Here is a 24215-nt window from a genome sequence, read left to right on the forward strand (position 1 = left end):
TTTTTAAGTTCACAGGATATACGTCTTGATAGAAGTCTTGTGCCCTTGGTGGCCTCAGTTATGTTGTCCAGAAGAGGACTGTTCAACGTCTATTTTTTATTTACATTCGGTTGAGTTGTCAACTAACGCGAATTCAACATGAAATCAACAAAAATGTCACCATGTCATTGGATTGAGATTAAAAGTTGGCTGAACAAAAATACTAAATCTCCTTATGTTGATGACTTTTTGCAAATCCAATAAGTTTTCCACGATTCTGCGTCATCAGCTTAAATCAGTTTTAAATGATGTGGAAACAACGTTGATTCAACCAGTTTTTGCCTAGTGGGATATTTCTACTCGAGGAAAAAAACATGGCCTGTATGTGGACACTTTTGCGTCTAAGATAAGAGCCAGTGGGAATATTCCACTCTGGCTATCAGACCTCTCCCACTCAACTCAAAGTGCAACTCCTACGGTTAGCATGGGAGGCCAGCGGTTCTGGGTATGCCATACCGTGATGAGATGGGATGGGAGGATACCTCCCCAGCTAAGGAACAACATTCTTTGGCTCTGGGACCATAGCAGACACACTCCCTCATACATCTGCAGATGGGCCCTACCTGTCTACAGGCAGCTTAGCACAGGCCTATCTCCCCCCTAAACTTACACACACGCATGCAACACACACACACACACACAGAGACACACACAGACACACGGGGCACCCTCAGTGGCAGCTGATGGTGATGGATCTGTCCTGCTATCTCTCCCTCTCTCACAATGTATATTTTTCTCTCTCCCCCTCTCTGTTGTTCTCCCTCACGATGCCATAACTGTCCGACAGGCAGGATCCCGACCCAATACTGGCCCCACCGCTTCTCCCGGCGCTTTGCTGTATTCTGTCACTCTCTCACTTTTCACTCTCGCCCATTTGCCTGTTTGCCTGCCTTTTATGGTCCCCCCTCCTCCCCAAGGATCGTGTTTGAGAGAAATTTTAAAGCAGGGTCATCGAGACAGACTTTTACTGCTCAGCGGTGATTTAGGGAGCTGATGATACCTATACATACACACACACACACACACACACACACACACACACACACACACACACACACACACACACACACACACACACACACACACACACACACACACACACACACACACACACACACAGAAACTCAAGCATTCACACACCAGTTGAGGCTGGTGGGAGGAGCTATAGGAGGACAGGCTCATTGTAATGGCTGGAATAGAATAGGTGGAACAGCGTCAAACATTTGGTTTTCATATGTTTGATACCGTTCCATTAATTCCATTCCAGCCATTACAATGAGCCTGTCCTCCTATAGCTCCTCCCACCAGCCTCCTCTGTCACACACACATCTGCTCTGAGGTCAGGCTATAATGGGACATTAAACCTGAGACAGACTGTGGAACTAGGCCCCTGTTCATGGAACAGGATGAGTGAGAGAGTGAATAAATGAAAGTGGCTGCCGCTGGGCTCTATATTGTTCCGGCTTCAATCAACCCTTTTACACCGCTCTTGCTCCCTCTCCACCTCGCCCCGCTCTCCTCTTGCAGAGCTAACGTTACAGCATTCCCAAAATATTTATCAGGGGCAACTTCATTCATGGGGTGGAGGCAGGGCAGGGAGAAGATGGGGAGAAGAGAGAGAGAGAGAAGCATAGTGGTCAGGAGGGAGGGAGAGAGAGGGAGACAGGGCAACAATCCTGTTCTCTTACTCACTAGCACAGCTGTATTAGCCAGCACAGTTGGAAGGAAATAGTACTTAGAGCTTATTATGAGCAGCGGACATAATGGCACTTTATCATCAGATTTTCCAAACAAACAGCAAAGTCGTTGGAGAACAAACATTTTGTTATATTTGAACTTGCTTGTTGCTAATGAGAATGTGAGCAAATAGGTGACTAAGAATAATGGGGCAGTTGCGGGACAATGAGAGAGAGTCAGTTATTTTTAACCTCGTAAAGCATTCTCTATTGTAAAGGGTTTTGAAGAATCACTGGAAAACGGCAAAGAAATTATGTCAGTTTCTAAGTTTAGACAGATCGGAGTTCAGAGAACTTTCATATTGCAGATTTGAAAGGGCAAAGAGTACTCTCAGGAAAAAGGAGAGACTGCAGCAGAACATGTTGCAAGTTTGCAGGTTTACCATAATTTCAGTCCTCCACTAAAATGGACTTCTACTTAATAATTTCGAAGCTGCGCTGTCCAAGCAAGTTGTGGTCTGGAAGGGAACAGACACAGATAGGACTTGATTTGTAGAGTGCTACAGTAAGGTCTCACTCAGCTTCTACTTTGCGGTCCAACCCTTCGAACAAAGAGGCTATTCTTATTACAAGTGGGTTCATACAATTATAGGATAGATTATAGTACATTTCACTACAAGCATTGACATTCCACTGAGCTCAGCTCAAAGAGCTTCCTTTCCAACTGTTATTGCCATCCAAAAATGGCCAGATGAGAGGATTTTTATTTAGGTTGAGATCGTGCAGATCTTTGGTCTCTCTGGTAACATCACAAACAACTAATTCCAACACATCCGAGTAATTTGGATCCCGTTTTCTCAAGCAATGCGCAACAACTGCTAAGCACCTACTGTAGTTGTGTTGTTTTATACTGAATTGTCCATTGTTTCTTACCCCTATTGGTGTTTTAATGGTATGCCCTCATCTGCTGACTTCCTGCTGTCCCCATCCAGAGCCTGTTAAGGTGGAGACTCCATGAACAGCAAATGAGGCAGAGGGTGTGGCATGCAAGTGCGCAAACACGGCCCAAGACAGGATGGAGAGGGGTGGGTGGGACTGGGGAGGAGGGAGGGAGGACCAATGTTTGTTCAGTCATGGGATGTGGCAGTCATGTTCTCACTGCTACTGATGAGTCAAGCCTTAGGCTGGGAGAGAAAATTACTGGGAACATAATGTCAAGGAAGAATGTTAATATTCACGTAGTTTTTCTCTCAAATTATTTCACCATGCCTTTGCAATGAGGGACTTTCCAACCGTCATTCTCTCTTTCCAGCTACTACATTTCAAAACTATTGTGAAATGACAGAGAAACCAAATGGTGAATAGGACTCCACGAGCTGTTGTTTAGGATATTAACATCACATTCAAAAATAAATGATCATGTACAGTATGTCATCAACAAATGTAGTCTCTCCCTTCAGCGTGTGTGAATATTGTTAATTTGCCTCTACCAATCTCTGACCTCTCTTTGCCTCTCGTCAGGCACACTGGTGACACCAGTAGAGCTGGTGACAGATTCCCCTGCTGTTCCCGAGGCCACCAAGCCCCTCAAAGAGGAAGATCCCATAGTCACCCATGCCCCTTCAGCTGAACCCGAGGCTGCGGCCGAGGATGTCGTAACGGACACCCCTGCCGCCGAGGATGTCGTAACGAACACCCCAGCGGCCGAGGATGTCGTAACGGACACCCCTGCCGGAGAAGAAACCGCCGCTACTGAGGCTGCTGCCACGGAGGTCGCTCCTGTGGAGACCGAAGCCCCTGCCACTGAAGCTGCCAAGCAGGAGGCGGCCACAACTAACGCCCCTGCCATCATCACCGAGGCCCCGGCGGAGCCCGAAGCCGAGGCCACGACAGCTGCAGAGGCTAAGGAGGAGGTGGAGGTGGAGGAACCAGAGGGTAAGGACTGAGGATCTCAGGACAGGAGATATCTGTAATTAGATAGATATAGAGAGACCATGAAACTGAGGAAACCCTCCCAATGCTACAGTCTGTCTGCTCCCATATAGGGGAATCAAATAGAGGCCAATGATATGTAGAGCACAAGACACCATGAGATTGCTTTGCCCCATTCTCCCTTAATTTTAATTATTTCCTTTCAGTTAATTTTGTCTTTGTTCTGTATTTCCCTCTTTACATCTATCTTTTCCTTCTCTCGGTTTCCTTCCTGTTCTTTCACCTAACGTGTTGTTGTGTCCCTATTGAGGTCAGTCTGGTGGAGTAACTCAGCCTTTGTGTTCCTTCCACAGAGGGTATGGGCTCTGGACAAGTGGTTGGTATTGGGATTGGTGCATTGGTGGCAGTGATCGTTGTCATCGCCGTGGTGATCGCCGTGGTGAGGAGAATGGGCAAATACTCGTAAGTACCTCCAAGGGATGCACATATGGAACTAGATTGAGTGCAGGCATGCACGTGCACGCATACACAGTGTGCACGCATACACAGTGTGCATGTCCTGTTTGCCTTGTCATGATCTTAGTAGAGGACTAATAATGCTGTAGAAGCATGAAGCTACCATAAAACCATGCATAATACTCTTATATTTCCACAACTACCGCATGCAGATACATAAAAATGGTATCCCGAGTTCATCTGCCTCTGGGGAAGTAGATAAAGGGCCAAACTATCCCTTTAAGCCACAATGGTGAAATTGGTGTACGGGTTGTTACGAAGAATGTGTTTTAATAGGTAAGACACAACCTGCATCACTTTTCAAACATAACTGGTCCTCTGAACATAATATATTTGAATCAAAGATTCAATTAGAAGTGTCTGAATTCCTTTGAAAAGGAAGTTGTATTTATGAACTTTTTAAATGGGAACAAGAAGCATGTTCCAACAGAGCGCTGCTGTACTCTCTACATCACCTCTTCCTCTGAGAATGCTGTCATGTCTGGGGATGTGCTTGCCTGCTAACGGGGAGCGTTTTCTATGCCATAGGGCTGCTGCTGCTGCTGCTGCTGCTGCTGCTAAGAAAAGGGCTGCCAAAAAAAGGAGCATCTTGGTTTCTATAATTTTCTCTTTGATTGTTTCCCAGTTAACCATCTTAACCCCCTGACTCTCCATGGTCCAACGTCACAGACACATAACAAAGCCTGCATCCCAAATGGCACCCTATTCCCTGCACTACTTTCAAAAGTAGTGCACTATAAAGGAAATAGGATATAATTTGGGATGCAGACAAACTGTCCGTCAGACAAACTGTCCGACAGGCTGTTAGTTACTTCTCCTCTCTAAGACATCCACTCATGGGCCCATGAGCCATCAGGTATTGTTCATTCACTGAAACAGGTGGCTCTATTTGAGATGAAATGTCAGCGCAACACCTCATGTATTAAGTTAGTAGGTCCATTTGACAAATGGTTTCCCAGCTGTGGTGGCAGAATTTTCCACAACACAGCCGTTTGGCTTTACATCGTCAGTTTCCGATTGATTATGTTGCCAATGTCAATCACATATTGGTCTGAAACGGAGTAGCAATTCAAGGCTGTCCTCTTGAATGTTCTATCTCGATAAATAATTCAAAGATATTTGTTGTTGTCGTTGGTCCATTTTTAAACGCTTTGTATGAATTGACTAGATATGGAATTTAATACATTTTACTTTCACAAATTCCATGATTTCAAGTCTGTTTCTCCTTATTTAAAACCATTCAAAACACATTATATCCTTATCCCAGGCCCAAAATGTCTGTACAGTGTCCATAACCAAGATAACACCCAGTATATTGAGGTGTGTGAATTAATTAAATTACATGAATCCATGCTTTTATTTCCTCATTTTGGGGTCAATGGAGACTCCTTATATTTATGAATGAATATTATATTTATGAATGAATGAATAAAACTACAGTATCTACTAAAAGTAATGTTCTGTATGTGCTGTTATCTTTAAAATCATAAATCAAGTATGTTTTTATATTTTATTTTCCAATCCATCTTCTTCAATCATCGACTGACATTTTTATGAGGCATAACCAGATGTTTATGTGTGTTGGCCTGTTTGTCTTACTCTCTCGTTCTTCTTCTCGCTTCATCCCTCAGCCCCTGAGGAGAAAGGCTGCAAGACAGGAAGTCCCCAAAACGTTCTGGCAATTCTGATCTATGTAATTTCCTGTCATTAAACAAGCATTCTACCAGCACTCTAACTTAACCAGGATCTTGGACTGTTGACAAAAGGAGGGGATGATGTGTGGGGGAGGATGTTTGCCCGCCTCTCCTCTTCTCCCCCAACCCCAAGACATAGCCATTGACATCGACGGTCCTGTACAACCACACAGCAACCCCCCCATACCAACAACCAAACTGAAAAAAGGTTGCCCACAGGATGTCACATTGAATTTCAGGGTCTTTCATTTGGATTTGTAAAAATAAGTAAGGGATTATCTCACTTGTGGTAGAAAACGCTCTCTCATATGCAAGGGTGTGTACATTAACACAGATGTGCATTTGAGTTGGTGAAGAGGACCTATACAAGAAAAAATGGGAATATGGAAAAAAGGAGATGGGAGAGAATGTTGTGAATTCCATAGGGTGTATATACCATGCAAAGGGACTATAGTTATTACTTTATCATATGTTGCAGTTGCTCACTATAGCATTCAGTATATGGAACATTGCAAAGCAGCCAAAAGCTATTGTGGCCAATGGACCTAACTGAAAATCCCTTTGAAAAACCAACCACATTAGCATTTTGTCACCTTAACACCTAGCCAATGAGTTCCTCACTACAGAAATGTTCCAACAACTATATGAAGCACTGTATGCAGAAGTTGTTTTGACATTGTGCTCATGTTCTGAGGGTTAGCGAGGGGCTAATTAAAAGACGGCTCATTTGCAAGTGTAACGTGACATTCTGCCAGCTTTAACACTGACATAAAAACCTAGTACATATCTGTGAAATTTAGCAGAAGGGTTTGTGCCACTGTCTCTGGTATTCCCTGGATAGTTTGGAGATGTTACTGTTGAAGTACATTAATATGAATTGACTGTACTTTAACTGCCACCCATTCCAATAGGACAGTTTTGACGACTTCGGGTTTCACCAAAAAATGTGTTCCATGTACAGGTAGTGGTTATCAGCCCCCATTCTGCTAGCGTTGTCTTTTATAATGTATCCACCGTACTTCTGCTTACTTTAGTTGGGATAGAGTATACCAAGCAAAAATACACACATTTTCTTCATAATCGTTAGTAGTCATTAATGGGTGTAAAAATCATTGTCTCAACTTAGCTCCGCTTGCTTTAAGAACTCAGTTAATAAGTGCACTGAATGAGTGATGATAATTGTTTAATGAATCCGCTTTAGACACTGCAATCGTTTGCGACGACATTTGTTTTCTGCTTTTGCTCCATATTATCAACTCTAGGTCTTTAATTTTACTGTCTGATTTCTTCAAGTCTTTTTATTTAATTGCAGTGTGTTTGTTCATACTGTTTCAATAAAAAAGTGAAAACACTCCACAAATATACACTGACTTACGACTGTTTTTTTTTTAAAGTGTGCATTGGTAGAATTGAAATGTTGTATTGTCTTTGTTGCTCCTTTGTTTCTTAGCTGTTGCTTATCAAATTTGTTTCCATGACACTTTCTAAAGTAAAAAAATTCACAAGTAACTCCCTAGAATGTCGAACACCAAATAAGTAGTGGTGAAACAGCAAGGAATTAATTAGCTCATGACACTGCGATTTTTACCTCAAACTGTATCCCACATACTTTAGTGTAAAAGTAGCACACACCACTACCCAGCTTGCAGAAGTCGGCAGCGAAAGCTGATTGGTCCAGTCAGGTAATGCACAAAATTACAACACTGCTCCAGTGAATCAAGACAAACAACAGTCAAATGCAGTCCCCGGGGGGGTTGTATGGGTTGCTTGAGACCGTTGAGTCCGTTGGTTGGCTGTCGACACCCGGGGTGGTTCTCTGACAGTTAGGTGTGTATTTTTATGATGTGTTGCGGAGTTTTTCGTACAGCACTGCTAACTTGGGGCAGCGCTCCAACAGTGAGCTGTGAAGCACACAGAGCTGGCCTGTGTCTTGCTCTCTCCTCCATGTGGTTTTAGGCAGCGTCCCAACGCCCACTGCCGCAGTCCGCCAGCTTCAGCCCCCTTTACCTCTGCTCTCTCTCTCTCCACACTGGGAACAATGGAGTCTTTTGAGAGGGAGAAGATGGAGAAGCTATGGGCCGTTGTGAAGCTCACCAGCTCTGCTCTCCTTCTGCCAGTACACATGTAGCCTAAATGGGCTTCCCCCCACGACCCACAGGAGGTGCTACGGCAAATTCTGTACATTGCTCCAGGGTGGAGTCACTTCCTGGGCTGGCCTCATGTTGATGCACGCACTCATATACACATACAGACATATCCAATGCAGATGTACACACATGTAACACAACTGTATACATTATAATGTACAGAGACAAACACTTGACTCTCATACAATGCATTCGGAAAGTATTCAGACCTATTGACTTTTTCCACATTTTGTTACGTTACAGCCTAATTCTAAAATTGAAAATTAACTCAAAAATTTCCTCATCAATCTACACGCATTACCCCATAATGACAAAGCAAAAACAGATTTGTATACATTTTATGCATAAAAATAAGAATAAACTGAAATATAAATATAATTCATAAGTATTCAGACCTTTAACTCAGTACTTTGTTGAAGCACCTTTGGCAGTGATTACAGCCTCAAGTCTTGACGCTACAAGCTTGGCACACTTGTATTTGGGGAGTTTCTCCCATTCTTCTCTATAGATCCTCTCAAGCTCTGTCAGGTTGGATGGGGAGCGTTGCTGCACAGCTATTTTCAGGTCTCTCCTGAGATGTTAGATTGGGTTCTAGTCCAGGATTTGCCTCAGTCGCTCAAGGACATTCAGAGACTTGGCCTGAAGCCACTCCCTCGTTGTCTTGGCTGTGTGCTTAGGATCGTTGTCCTTTTGTAGGTGAACCTTCGCCCCCGTCTGAGGTCCTGAGCGCTCTGGAGCAGGTTTTCATCAAGGATCTCTCTTTACTTAGCTTCGATCATCTTTCCCTCGATCCTGACTAGTCTTCCCGTCCCTGCTGCTGAAAAACATCCCCACAGCATGATGCTGCCACCACCATGCTTCATCGTAGGGATGGTTCGAGGTTTCCTCCAGATGTGACGCTTGGCATTCAGGTCAAAGAGTTCAATTAGATATTATATTAGACATTAGCAAACTCTAAGCAGGCTGTCATGTGGTCGTCTGGTCACTCTACCATAAAGGCCTGATTGGTGGAGTGCTGCAGAGATGGTTGTCCTTCTGGAAGTTTCTCCCATCTCCACAGAGGAACTCTGGAGCTTTGTCAGAGTGACTATCGGGTTCTTGGTCACCTCCCTGACCAAGGCCCTTCTCCCCCGATTGCTCAGTTTAGCCGGGCGCCCAGCTCTACGAAGAGTCTTGGTGGTTCCAAACTCATTTAAGAATGATGGAGGCCACTGAGTTCTTGGGGACCTTCAATACGGCAGACATTTTTTGGTACCCTTCCCCAGATCTGTGCCTCAACACAATCCAGAGCTCTACGGACAATTCCTTCGAACTCATGGATTGTTTTTTGCTCTGACATGCACTCTCAACAGTGAGACCTTATATAGACAGGTGTGTGCCTTCCAAATCATGTCCAATCAATTGAATTTACCACAAATGGACTCCATTTATGTTGTAGAAACATCTCAAGGATGATCAATGGAATTAAAACACACCAAAGCTCAATTTCTCGTCTCATATCAAAGGGTCTGAATACTTATGTAAGTAAGGTATTTCTGTTTTCTATTTTTTTATACATTTGTAAAAATGTCTAAACTTGTTTTCGCTTTGTTATTATGGGTATTGTGGCTGTAACGTAACAAAATGTGGAGAAAGTCAAGTGGTATGAATACTTTCCGAATGCACTGTATACATGCGGGTACATACTGTACAAATACACGCACGCACGTGTGCAGTACACACACAAACACAAAGACAAAAGCAACACTCATGCAGATGCCCAGAGAGGCACAGACAGCCACACAAAAAAATCTGTCATGTCCGTCTGCACACACATTCACTCAGATACAGCTACCCACCCACACTGAAATGTACACACACATTCACTCAGATACAGCTACCCACCCACACTGAAATGTACACACACATGCAACTCGCTGCCTCACATGTACAATATCTCCTTCATAAGCTCCCACTTACGTGTGCAGGTGTAAACATGAGCTTTGTGTGTGTGTATGTGTGAACTAAAGCTTTGTGCTTGTGCCCTCCTCCCTGGGTTTTTATGGTTGCCCCCTCCCCCCCAACCTCACTATTCACTCACATGCACAGCCCCCAACCACAGGCCCCTGTCCTGCTCACTAGGTGACGGACTGTTGCACAGGCCTGTAAACTCAGAACGGCAGAACAGATGGAAAATATGCAGCACTACAGTAACCCAGGCAAGCAGAAATATTCCAATAGAAAGTCCCAATAGATCTTGTGGAGAAAAACAATACCTGTACCCTAGATTATCCAGCACCCACTATGCAGAAGTGAGTTAATTTGTGACTGGAAAGGTGATAGTGTTATAGGCCAGGGTTCAATTCCAACCAGGCGTTGTTGACAACGCGCGTTCCCACATTCGCAGAGTTTGAAATTCACGGTAAACGCTGCATATGTCAGCTCAATCGGAAATGACCTTTACATGTCAAGCACGCTACAACACGCGATCGGATTACATCCTGGCATTAATGTAAGAAAGTTTGTACATGTATGTATGCAAATGTATGATAAACTCAGCAATAAAATAAACGTCCCTTTTTCAGGACCCTGTCTTTCAAAGATAATTCGTAAAAATCTAAATAACTTCCCAGATCTTGATTGTAAAGGGTTTAAACACTATTTCCAATGCTTGTTCAATGAACCATAAACAATTAATGAACATGCACCTGTGGAACGATCATTAAGACACTAACAGCTTACAGACGGTAGGCAATTAAGGTCACAGTTATGAAAACTTAGAACACTAAAAGAGGCCTTTCTACTGACTCTGAAAAACACCAAAAGAATGATGCCCAGGGTCCCTGCTCATCTGTGTGAACGTGCCTTAGGCATGCTGCAAGGAGGCATGAGGACTGCAGATGTGGCCAGGGTCAATAAATTGCAATGTCCGTACCGTGAGACGCCTAAAAAAGCGCTACAGGGAGACAGGATGGACAGCTGATCGTCCTCGCAGTGGCAGACCACGTGTAATAACACCTGCACAGGATCGGTACATCCGAACATCACACCTGCGGGACAGGTACAGGATGGCAACAACAACTGCCCGAGTTACACCAGGAACGCACAATCCCTCCATCAGTGCTCAGACTGTCTGCAATAGGCTGAGAGAGGCTGGACTGAGGGCTTGTAGGCCTGTTGTAAGGCAGGTCCTCACCAGACATCACCAGCAACAACGTCGCCTATGGGCTGGACCAGACAGGACTGGCAAAAAGTGCTCTTCACTGATGAGTTGCGGTTTTGTCTCACCAGGGGTGATGGTTGTATTTGCGTTTATCGTCGAAGGAATGAGCGTTACACCGAGGCCTGTACTCTGGAGCGGAATCAATTTGGAGGTTGAGGGTCCGTCATGGTCTGGGGCGGTGTGTCACAGCATCACACTGAGCTTGATGTCATTGCAGGCAATCTCAACGCTGTGCGTTACAGGGAAGACATCCTCCACCCTCATGTGGTACCCTTCCTGCAGGCTCATCCTGACATGCATCCTCCAGCATGACAATGCCACCAGCCATACTTCTCATTCTGTGCATGATTTCCTGCAAGACAGGAATGTCAGTGTTCTACCATGGCCACCGAAGAGCCCGGATCTCAATCCCATTGAGCACGTCTGGGACCTGTTGGATTGGAGGGTGAGGGCTAGGGCCATTCCCCCCAGAAATGTCCGGGAACTTGCAAGTGCCTTGGTGGAAGAGTGGGGTAACATCTCACAACAAGAACTGGCAAATCTGGTACAGTCCATGAGGAGGAGATGCACTGCAGTACTTAATGCAGCTGGTGGCCACACCCGATTACTGACTGTTACTTTAGATTTTGACCCCCCCCCCCCCCCCCCCTTTGTTCAGGGACACATTATTCAATTTCTGTTAGTCACATGCCTGTGGAACTTGTTCAGTTTATGTCTCAGTAGTTGAATCTTATGTTCATACAAATATTTACACATGTTAAGTTTGCTGAAAATAAACGTAGTTGACAGTGAGAGGACATTTTTTTAAATAAATTTGTGTTTGTGCTACAAAACAACCTAGCTTGTCCAGCATCTACTGCACAGAGTTTAGTTGGTCCTCTGTAGCTTAGTTGGTAGGGCATGATGCTTGCAACAACAGGATAATCGGTTCAATTCCCGGGACTACCCATAGGTAAAATGTTTTATGCATGTCTAAGTCGCTTTGAATAAAAGTTTCTGCTAAATGGCATATACGCTGAGTATACAAAACATTAAGGACACCTGCTCTTTCCATGACATAGACTGATTAGGTGAATCCAAGTGAAAGCTATAATCCCTTTTTTGTGTCACATGTTAAATCCACTTCAATCAGTGTAGATGATGGGGAGGAGACAGGTAATAACAGGTAATAATAATAAACAAGAATTACAAGGATCGTTTATGTTGGTGGTTAGGGGAACTAAAAACAAAGGTTAGGAGAACTAAAATGACAAATGTTAGGTGAATTTACGTAGCAGGTTAGGTGAATTGGGTTAGGTTTAGAATACTTTCGTTTCTGTCTCAAGTAACTAGACCATTAGTAGGTGTCATACGTCTTGGAGGTGCTCAGAAATATGTAAAGTATATTTCGTATGGCTCTGAGGCCAGGCTGGAGTTTGATGTAAACTAGGAAGGTAAACAGGGCACATACATAAATAAAGTCATTTTTCTCACAATCCTCTCACCACAAACGTAGTTATCATATTTTCAAGATATCGCCAGTCTAGAGCAATCAGTGGCTGTGATAAACAAAGATTGGGCCTCCACGGTTGAAAAGGGGGATGGAAAATGCCAAGCTCTAACAGATCTGAACAATTCTTCCTGCTAAATAATTGACCTACTTGGTAAGGAAGAGGGGAGGACATTGTCTTTTATATGAGTATAACATGATAATATTGTATTGTTAACTCCTCCCTGTACGGATATAACTTTGTGTACCCTGTTAATTATGATCTAAACTCTTGACAGTATGTAAATACTTCTATTGTTTCGGTAAAAGTTGTAGCCTTTGTTTGTATTGTCATGATTGCTGATATCTGTGGTGTGATCGTCTGGTATATTATGTGTATTGTATATTGTAAAACATTTATTCAAATGTTCATCCTAAAAATAAAAAAATACATTTTATAACAGTACTACTTGTTACAGTACTAGTTATGTATACTGAACATGTTCATATGAGGAAATCAGTCAATTTAAATAAATAAATTAGGCCCTAATCTATGGATTTCACATGACTGGGAATACAGATATGCATCTGTTGGTCAAAGATAACTTTAAAAAATGGGTCTTACAATGCCCTCAGTATCTCATTACGGTATTTTTGTGCATTCAAATTGCCATCAATAAAATGCAATTGTGTTCGTTGTCTGTAGTTTAAGCCTGCCCATACCATAACCCCACCGCCACCATGGGGCACTCTGTTCACAACGTTGACATCAGCAAACCACTTGCCCACACGACTTCATACATGTTGTTTGCAAATTCTCTAAAATTATGTTGGAGGTGACATATGGTAGAGAAATTAACATAAAACTCTCTGACAACAGCTCTGGTGGACATTCCTGCAGTCAACATCCCAACTGCACATTCCCTCAAAACTTGTGGCATTGTGTTGTGTAACAAATCTGCACATTTTAGAGTGGGCTTTTATTGTTCCCAATGATCAGATTATTGATATGCCACACCTGTCAGGTGGATGGATTATCGTGGCAAAGAAGAAATGCTCACTAACAGGGATGTAAAGAAATTTGTGCACAACATTTGAGATAAATAAGCTTTTTGTGCACATAAAACCTTTCTGGGATCTTTTTTTACAGCTCATGAAACATGGGACCAACACTTTACATGTGGCATTTATATTTTTGTTCAGTGTATATCATTGTATTTGTGTACTTCAAATATACAAAATAAATTAATAATTTGTATGAATCGATGTTCACTGAGGCAGATAACAAAAGGAGCATATCGAAAGTTATATCCATTGATTCTTCAAAACGAAGGATGTTAGTTGATTTGGGGGAAATTGAGTTTGAGGGAAACTATAAAGGAAAGCATGGCACATACATTAATAAAGTCATTTTATACCGGTCTACTTGTGTATGACATTGTGTATGTGTCTTTAAAATATACAACAATTAATTGATGTTTACTTAGGTGGCAAAATAACAAAAAAATTGCATAGAGGTTATATTCATTATAAAGATAATTTCACGTTAAAAGTCTCAGTAGACAATACTATCAATTTTACATGACAAAAAACAACAGAATATTTCCCGACCATCATTTCGACCAATGTACATTACAATCTTAAGTGGGCACATATTTCCCTGTGTCAGCAGGTCATCCATGTTAAGAATGTGTGCATTTTTCCATAGATGTGGCTAGTATGCCCATATCCTCCACAGGGAGTTGGCATGAATGCCTGGCCTGCTCTGCCGTGGGCTTGATGGGCCAGCGTGTGCACTTGAGAGGGAGTGACACATGCCTGAATGTGAAAGTACATGAGATCCTGATGTAATGGAGAGAATGTCAGCCCATAGGCCTTGAGTGCAGCAGACAGCTGGGGAAGAGGGTGTGTGTGTTTGTGCATGGGCGCGCATGCACGTGTGTCTATGTGTCTGTGTGTATGAGAGACGTGAAAGGCAGAGCACTGCTTGTGGTGTGTATGTACAGTACATGTAAATTTGTTATGTTTTTTAGGGAACTAGGACCATGGGAGTTAGAAGACTTAAGCCCAATTTATGACACAATATGCCGGGGTGTCTGCGACGTTTAATTTTTTTTAAAGGTGAACCAACCTCCACTCCGGACAACACCTAGCTTTTCTACCATCAAAATAGGATTCCAGGACAGGTGGTATGTGTGTTTGTATAAGTGTGTGTGTGTTTTTGTGCACGTACATGTCTTTGTGCACGTTCGTGTGGGCGCGTCCTTTGGCTGCACATCTGGTGGGCTGGGATATATAGAAGTGTTTTTCTGTTCCAATGACATGACTGTACTGTCATGAGAGGCACGGTTTTGTGCCTGGCAGCTGGGAACATGGATTGCCGTCGTGTGACACAGTGTCTGTAAGAGACGCCTATTGTTTGGCCAAAACACTGTACATTGATGGGGCCCTGATACACAGTGGCATTGTAGGCCCTCGGCCCCCCACACTTCTGTGGCTACAGTATGGTGCATGTGTCATTGCCACGAGCCTGTATCTGCCTCGACAGGATACTCTCCCATGCATTTAAATCAGTGGCATGTTTCGTCCCAGTTTTACTGATTTCTCCAACAACAGTTCCGTTTCTTAGATCATCCTTTGCCCCATAAAGTCCTAGTAAGTCATATTCAGCCTCAAGATCTGTGAGAGTAGCCTATTTGAAAGGTGCAATTTCCTGGTTGCTAAAATTCTAATAGTTCACCTAATTTCAGTTTGTGACAAAACAAGCAGTCATTGTGTAGCGAATCATTGTACCATCTAAACCGCAGTGAAATATGTTTTCAAAAACCAAAAATATTTTCAGCTGTTTAGAGCTGGTGTACAAAATCGAAAGTTAAAGACGCAAAAACGAAATGGAAGAAATTAAGCATAGCAATAGCGCACATAAAACAAATCTACAGCTTCTTAGACTTGCTTTCAATAAGAATGTGAGTTTGGTCGGGTCGCCCAAAAAGTTACATATTGCACCTTTAAAATTGGGTGAACTTTGCTTTCAGGTCAGAATATATTGGGTCCTGCCCTCTTACTGGTGTAGAAGAAGGATTAAATAGTGTGTTAACCTTAAAGTAGTAGTGTGTAAAAGTAGTCCTCATCTTGGCAGAGCAACACTGACATTTATCATATGGTTAACCCGTTTCTCAGAAGTCACAAAAGATGGCATGCATTGCACTCGTCTCGACATGTGGTGGCAACATTTGAAACACATGATCCCTGTAACTCAACTTGACAAGTCAAGGGAGGTTGAGCCCAATTGCACAATGTGAGACTTTTATATGAAAGTATAGCTTGTTTTCTCTTGCTTTTAAAAAAATGGATGATTACGTATTATTCTGATGCTTTCTTAATTAAGTTACAATAACTGATTGATTTACAACAAATATACTCGCGAGACGTGAACCTTAAGCAAACGCAGAACTATTGAGTCAAATTCTACCACACATCACACAAAAAATGCTCCAAACTGACACATCAAGTACATCCATACTTACAGAGTTTACAATTGTGCCATAGTTTATAGGCTATCTTTCTTCTCCATGGAATCCCCTTTAGTCAACTGGCACATGCACCTCATGCTACTTTTGCTTATATTTCAAAGGTGGGGAGGTCAGGCTCTTGAGGTCAGACTCTTGAGCCCAGTTTACAGTCAAGTGTGTGAGAGCAGCAGCAGCTCCAGTCGTGGCCTCTTACTACCATCACAATGTCTAGTTTGGCCTACAGAGTTTTGATATCGGAGCAACCCCCTGTGGATAACCAACCGACCGACAACATGAAAAGAACCCCGCCTCCTCATTGATCACATGATAAAAAACATCTCCAACGATATGACGGTCTAACATGTGCAGGTATTCATATAGCCCTCTCAAAGAATGTTCTTTATGTTGACATGAATATGAAAGCGGGAGATATGCCATGAGAACAGCTGCTCTATCAGTGTACTGTAGGTGCTGGATTAATGCAAGGCAGCTTGTGGCTCAATTGACAATTGTTGAGAAAACAGGTCTGGTAAGTTTTGGACGCATTAAAGACATTCCCCAAACAGCCATTGTGGGTTAAATTGGTCTGCTGTGTTTGTTCCTTTCTTTTTTCTCTGTAAACTACAAAAATTAATCCACCAAAGAAACATACAGTACTGCTAAAAATATTGCATGTTTACAAAATAAAACATGTAAATAAACACTCATAAGTTATCCAGTGTTTGATTGTAGACTACTTGACACAATATACATTTGTGAAGAAAGCAAGATCAATGTAAGTGTAGACCTATCTAGGATACAACGGATTCAACAAGCCTCCAAATGTTAACCACTTTTACTTATTATAACATTTACTACTATTTGCAATTGTATAATGAGCCACATAATTATATATTATCAAACAAAGCAAGGTATTCTTTGATAGATGTAGTCTGCAGCATCAGATGCTGTCAGATGGAGAAAGTGATGTCAATCTTCTTCTATACATTGGGACATAGTGCACTCAGGTGGAGAATGAAGCTAGTGCATGTCTGTGTCTGCAGAACTGCTGGTTTTCATCCTTCCCTCAAATCTGGGACCTGGACCGATTTAGACCTGGGACACCAGGGGCCTCATTTATAAAACTGTGTGGAGGATTGACGTCAAAAGGTGGCGTAAGGATGAAACACAGAAAGTGCTTACTCACAAAAATATTCTGATTTATAACACAGTGCGCACGCACGTCCCACACCGGTTTCCCTTTATAAATCACAATCAACTCTAAATTTGGCGCGCGTGAGCGAGCGTCTTGTCCCATAGTCCCAACGCCCATAGTTGCCTATAAATAGTGAAACGCCCTTAATTAATATTCATCCATACTGACTGCATGACGACAATGATGGCAAATCCCGAAAGAAAGGCTAAAAAAAGAAATTTCACCCAGTGTGAAATGAAAGTTCTTGTAGGGGAAGTTGAAGCAAGAAAAAATATATTGTTTGGTGGACACAGTGTGGGCATTACAAATGACAACAAGGCGTTAGTGGCAGCATGTGGCGGACGCTGTTACTGCTGCTGGATCAGAAGGTCGGACTCTCTCAGAAATAAAAAAGTGGTCCGACATAAAAGCGGAGGCCATAAGGCGCATAGCCTTACAGACAAAGTGTTTGTGCCACTTGATGTTTGTGCTACTTGTTTGTGCCACAACCCACTTGATGAGCGCCTTGCCAGTATTATAGGGGAATCCCTCCTGAATAGTGACGGAGGTGGAGGGGGACACGGACATGCAAGACGCACCGGATGATCCAGGTATGTAATTAGTATTCCCTCGTTTGAAAAGAGTAAACCAAATGCATTCAAGTTGTTTACACATTTATTTACACAAACAATGGTGACATTCTCTATTGTTTTTAGTCACTGTGTTCCAGCGGGGTCCGTGGTGCTGCAGCTGAGCAGGAGCTGAGTCGCCCAGCCCCCTGTCTCCACTGCACCTCGTGCGTCACAACCCTCCAGCAGCAGTGTCCTCAGATGCAGTCCTGCAAACGCAAAGAGACACCATCGATGCTAATAACGAGGTTGCCAAGGAGTTGAAGTGGGAGTTGAAGTGCGGGTCCTTCTCTGTAAAGATGGGCCCACTACAGCACAGAGATCCAAGAGAACAGCTCTTGGTAATCGGAACCGGAACCACTCATCATCATTGGCCAGTAAATTTTGCTGGTCTCTGAAAATTTGCTCCCTCTGAATTCTTCCATTCGCCAAATCTTCCAACAGTGCCAAAGCAGCCATTGTGCGTCATTACGCATTGTAATTGCATGCCTTTTTATACCCACCCATTTGATTGTCACAGCTACCCAATTGCGTAACACCTTCAGGTGTGGTGATTACCCTGATTGTAACTGACAATGACAGGGCCATTATCACATTGACAGTTCTGCGCAACGAACATGTGATAACAATATATGAAACTGTGCACTCGTATCTGCCCGACTGAGGCATCGTAAACGGCATCAGTTTAAATGTAATTTGTCCTACTGTTCACCTTATTATTTATGAGAATACATTTCATAACATGCAAGTATTGTTTAATAATTACAGATCCAATGAAATACGATTCCCGATTAAACTGGACAACATATCTGAGGGGTTCTGTAGCAAAAACAGATATCTCCGTTTTTGTATTTATTATCCTAAGTCATGTTTTTTTGTGTTTTTTTTGTGTGCACTCCAGGGAACTCTTCATATATAATACGTGAGAGGTAATATTTTTTATTTATTTTACACAATGGTATCAATTTCAAAGCGTTTCTCGAGTTTCATCCTTATGCCATCAGAGTCGCAGTTTCTCATTTCTCCAGTTTATGTGCGTAGGTATGGGTCAAAGTGTCCGTGGAGGACCGCACATTCTCCCATCAAGTTTTAGTTTGATCCAATGAATCATTGCATTTCTGTTCAAAGTGTAGTATCAAGACTGCCCAAATGTGCCTAATTTGTTTATTAATAACTTTTCATGTTCAAAATTGTGCACTCTCTTCAAACAATAGCATGGTATTCTTTCACTGTAATAGCTACTGTAAATTGGACAGTGTAGTTAGATTAACAAGAATTTAAGCTTTCTGCCAATATCAGATATGTCTATGTCAGATATGTCTATGTCCTGGAAAATGTTATTGTTACTTACAACCTCATGCTAATTGCATTAACCTACGTTAGCTCAACTGTCCAGTGGACGGGACACCAATCCCAAAGAAGCTTTAGAGAGTGGCATACCCTTCTTTTGTGCCTACGCAACATTTATAAATGAGGCCCCAGGTGAGTGGGATTTGATTAGTCAATGACCTTACAATGACTTGATTAAAATGACCAGGGAGAAAATAAAATCTGCAGCACTGCTGACTTCAAAGGCACGGATTTGATTACCCCTGAAATAAGAGAGATTTGGTGAGTCTAAAAAATACTAGTCCTGCTAGGTCAGTTGCAGCTTTCAGGAAGGGGTTGTTGGAATTTTTGTTTAGAGGTGACAAACCAGATGCATCATTTTATCTTGGGTCTATTTGAATGTGCAGTCAATTTGACTATGTTGTTGATGAGCTGATGAGAACTTAACAATTAGGCACCAAACTTGTCAATTTTGTCAAACCATCCAACAGAAGCTAAACTCTATTATAAACTGTATTAGTAAGGGCAGTCCCACCTATGCAATAACAGGGGAAACACTGGCCTAATTATTTTTGTTCACTCCAGCTCATTTTTATGTTATAGTGGACATGTATTGCAAATTGGAATGAAATTGCAATCCACATGTGGATAAGTTGAATTTCATACAGGATTTATGACATTCAATCGTCTGCATTTTAATATATAGAGTTTATTTATTGCACTGTTGTAATGTGTACTGTGTGTTGACCAGGCCCTGGCAATGCTGCAAACCGTCAGCACATCTTGAATATAGCCCTGACTTTTTTTCTCTCGTAGCCTAACAAACCTGTTGTTGATTGGTCCTACATTTCTGACCTCCACATTGCAGCCAATGAACATTTAGGAAACAATTCTGTTATGGCACAATAAGGAAGACAATAACAGATGCAAGCCTACAACTGAAGAATACCCAAAGCTTTATTCAAGATTCATCTACAGGAAAGTATTTTGAAAAATTGTAAATGCCCTAAGAATATCAACTGCATAGCAGCTAGTGCATTCAAATGCATGTAATGTCATCGATGTGAACCCTCTTATCATTGCTCAATTAGCTAACTTTAGCTAAAGCATTCGTTAGCTAGCCACACGTTTGTTGTGTTAACGGTCAATGACAGCTGGTAGATTGGCTGTAGAATGATTATCGGTGTGTTTTAGCTGTATTGCTAGCTAACTGGCGAGTGGAATGGGTCCGCAATGAGCTTGCAGCCAAGTGACCTTATGAGTTGATAGCTACAGCTCGAGGTGTTCTCGTTAGCCAGCTTGCAAGTGCTAGCTAACCGTGACGTTGATGCGACTAATGTGCAGCTGATGATATCTTACGTAGGGTAACCGTGTTGAAATAACTAGCTAGTTAGTATATCAATATCGGAAACCTGGTTTGTTTTGAAGATAGATAGTTAACGTTAAAGTGATGCAGCAGGCGATCCAACAAGAATATGTGGATAGAACATTGTGATATGAAACTTGATTTGGTATCTAACTATAGTTATCTATTCATACAATTAAGGCTGGTGTTTGGATGAGGTAACATAACAGGCTCTGCTATGACACGGTATGTGTCGACTGGGCCTCAATCTTAATTTAGCTGCATTAACTCAAGTGATCACCAATCTCATGAAAATAAGTCAATTTTAACCTTCAGATAACATTTTGTAAGGTCTGATGACTAGGCCCTATCGTGAAGCATGAGCCCCATTGTTAACAATAATGGCTAGCTCTATCTAGTTAGCTTTTTCTGTCTGTCTAGTGACTAGTCTGTGCATTAGCCTCGATATCTAACGTTACCCTTGTCTTTTGTCTTGACTAGTGCATTAGCTAATAGTTAGATTTCAATTGAATTAGCTAACAAAGGCCTTTCTGCTACTAAACATTTGAGTCTTGGTAACTTTCATACATTCCTAATCAAATGTGACTGGTACTGCCAAACAGTTAACGTTAGGGATTCATCATCCAAACTATTGCCAAATTTACTGTACATTTTGTGAAATTGTTACAATAGCCTACTAATCAGTCCAAATGACCTTGACAAACGCTTCTCCCCTGGTCCTGCTTTGCATGCGTTGCTGACCCCGATGTTAGACACTGACAGAACGTTTCCAACTGTAGTTCTGGTTGTTTTTCTCTGCCGTAATTGCGTTGCCATTTTCTTGTATAGGGGCTCAAAAGATAAAGGCGAGCTTGCAAAGAAACACGTATGTTTCTACTACAGTAAGATTGTCAGGTCATGTACAATGATGTTTTGCTGCTAGTCTCTTACTATTTTCTTTATTAATATATGTTTGTCACTTCTTACAGACAGAAGCCTGGTCAAAACAAGCAAAGTCAAAAATGATGCAGTGAACCCTGCATCGATTCTGAAGATGGTAAGCATGCGGTGGACTACTTCAGCCTAAATCCAATTGAAATGTGTTGTTTTATCATATCTATCCTCAGGTTTGTAACACCAAAAATGTAGTTTAGGTCACTCCCTTATCTGAAAATACAAATGTAAGTAGGTGTTTTTCAAGACCATGTGACATACCAAGCATTTAACCTGTATTTCACATCCATGAGGCGTAACTGCAAATAATATATAGGCTCACCAATAAAATAAAATGTTATTTGTCACATGCTTTGTAAACAACAGGTGTGGACCAACAGTGAATGCTTACTTATGGGCCCTTCCCAACAATGCAGAAAATAGAGAAGTAATAGAAAAGTAAAACACGTAATAGATACACAATGAGAAATGATAATTTGGCTATAATCAACGGTTACCAGTACAAGGTAATTGAGGTATATATGTATCAGTGGAGGCTGCTTGGGGGAAGGACAGCTCATAATAATGGCTGGAATGGAGTCAATGGAAAGGCACGTGTTTAATACCATTCCATTAAACTCCATTCCAGCCATTATTATGAGCCGTCCTCCCCTCAGCAGCCTCCACTGATATGTACATATAACTAGGAATCAGCAGCATATGTGATGAGTCAAAACATTTAGTGCAAAAAGGGTTAATGCAGACAGTCAGGGTAGCTATTTTACTTTACTAAATAGTTAAGTAAACAGTTAGCCAAATAGCTACTCTCATCTGGATAGTACATTACTTTACCAGTCAAAAGTTTGGACACACCTACTCATTCAAGGGTTTTTCTTAATTTTTTACTATTTTCTACATTGTGGAATAATAGTGAAGACATCAAAACTATGAAATAACACACATGGAATCATGTAGTAACCAAAAAAGTGTTAAACAAATGAAAATATATTTGAGATTCTTCAAAGTAGCCATCCTTTGCCTTGATGACAGCTTTGCACACTCTTGGCATTCTCTCAACCAGGTTCACCTGGAATGCTTTTCCAAAAGTCTTGAACGAGTTCCCACACATGCTGAGCACTTGTTGGCTGCTTTTCCTTCACTATGCGGTCCAATTCATCCCAAACCACCTCAATTGGGTTGAGGTCAGGTGATTTTGGAGGCCAGGTCATCTGATGCAGCACTCCATCACTCTCCTTCTTGGTCAAATAGCCCTTACACATCCTGGAGGTGGGTTGGGTCATTGTCCTGTTGAAAAACAAATGATAGCCCCACTAAGTGCAAACCAGATGGGATGGTGTATCGCTGTGGGAGCCATGCTGGTTAAGTGTGCCTTGAATTCTAAATAAATCACTGACAGTGTCACCAGCAGTGTCACCAGCAAGCTCCGACTGGGAAAAATATTTTTGAATGGCCATCCAATTCGGAATTCCAAGTCAGTAACTCTGACATCTTTTTAGAGCTCAGACAGACATCTGACTTGAGGATCACTGACGTCATGATTTGACCTTGAGTTCCCAGTTGTCTTGCACCGATCGAACGACTTGGGAAACTTAGTTTGATCACCAAATGAATTAGTGAAATAAATGAAAGCCTCACCAGGTAGCTACATATTTATTTTAGTTTCACCTTGCAATCATTCAAAAAACAATATTTTTACCTTTCCACAAACCATCTTTACGTGTTGCTTGATATGAGCAAGTTAACCCAAATGTTTCAAAGAATGGGTCATGCGTCCACGATTTAGTTAGTGACTATTGCCTGGCCAGTGATCTAGCTAGCTGCATTTCAGTAATTACCTATCCTCCTAAATGCGGTGGTCAAGTTGAAAATATTTGCCTGAAAATGAACTAGTCACCAGTTATTGTTGCCCATGGTGTAATCATGTCTAACCAGTTGGCTAGTGTAGCCTGTGTGCCCTTGAGCTACAAAGACTAGATAGCTGTGTTTTTTGGCATCCACGATTAGCTAGCTAGTTGGCTACTTCATGGCCGGTGTAACCCCTAGATTCTTGACTGTCGCTACTTTGCAGGACAGATACGCACACACACGATCATTGGGTTCAGGCGAGTTTATTGTAGTCTTCTATCTAATCCCAGTCAGTGTTGCCAACTCCTCACTCAGTAAGGAAAGTAGATATTGGCTGTCCTAAAAGTCGCTAAATGACGTCATTGATTAATTTGCATAATTGGCCATGTATGTGTAATTGTGATGGACGCTGTAGGAGAGAGGAATAACATCGTGGGAGAGACAAAGTGAGTAAAAAACACCCTGAATATGTTTAGAACTACAAATGAACTTTCTTCTGCCGATTCTTGTTTTTTTTATGTCACAATTCCAACCCTCCTCCTTTATCCGGGCTTGGGACCGGCAAAAGTGACCCAAAAGAGAGACTCTGGCGGAGTTACTTAGTTTTTTATTTTATTGATTTTTTTTGTTTCTTTTGTTAATTTTTTAACATTTACATCCCGCCCTGAATGTAAGCCAGACGGGATCAGCCAGCGGCGGCTTCCCGCATGTGCGATTCATTTGCAGTTTGGACGCGGAGGGGTGAACATCTCC

General features: G+C 42.1%; 1 protein-coding gene across 1 annotated transcript in view; it reads left to right on the forward strand.

Annotated features, from left to right (window-relative positions):
• Positions 1–24215, forward strand: part of LOC120058690 (PR domain zinc finger protein 2-like) — a 50081-nt gene that overhangs the window by 9925 nt on the left and 15941 nt on the right. Inside the window, exons 2-5 of the mRNA XM_039007435.1 lie at positions 3237–3650; positions 4001–4109; positions 7814–7973; positions 18077–18237. Coding sequence (XP_038863363.1) covers positions 3237–3650; positions 4001–4109; positions 7814–7973; positions 18077–18237 — 844 coding nt within the window. The remainder of the gene's footprint in view (positions 1–3236; positions 3651–4000; positions 4110–7813; positions 7974–18076; positions 18238–24215) is intronic.

This window comes from Salvelinus namaycush, chromosome 14, assembly GCF_016432855.1.
Source record: "Salvelinus namaycush isolate Seneca chromosome 14, SaNama_1.0, whole genome shotgun sequence".
NCBI lineage: Eukaryota > Metazoa > Chordata > Actinopteri > Salmoniformes > Salmonidae > Salvelinus > Salvelinus namaycush.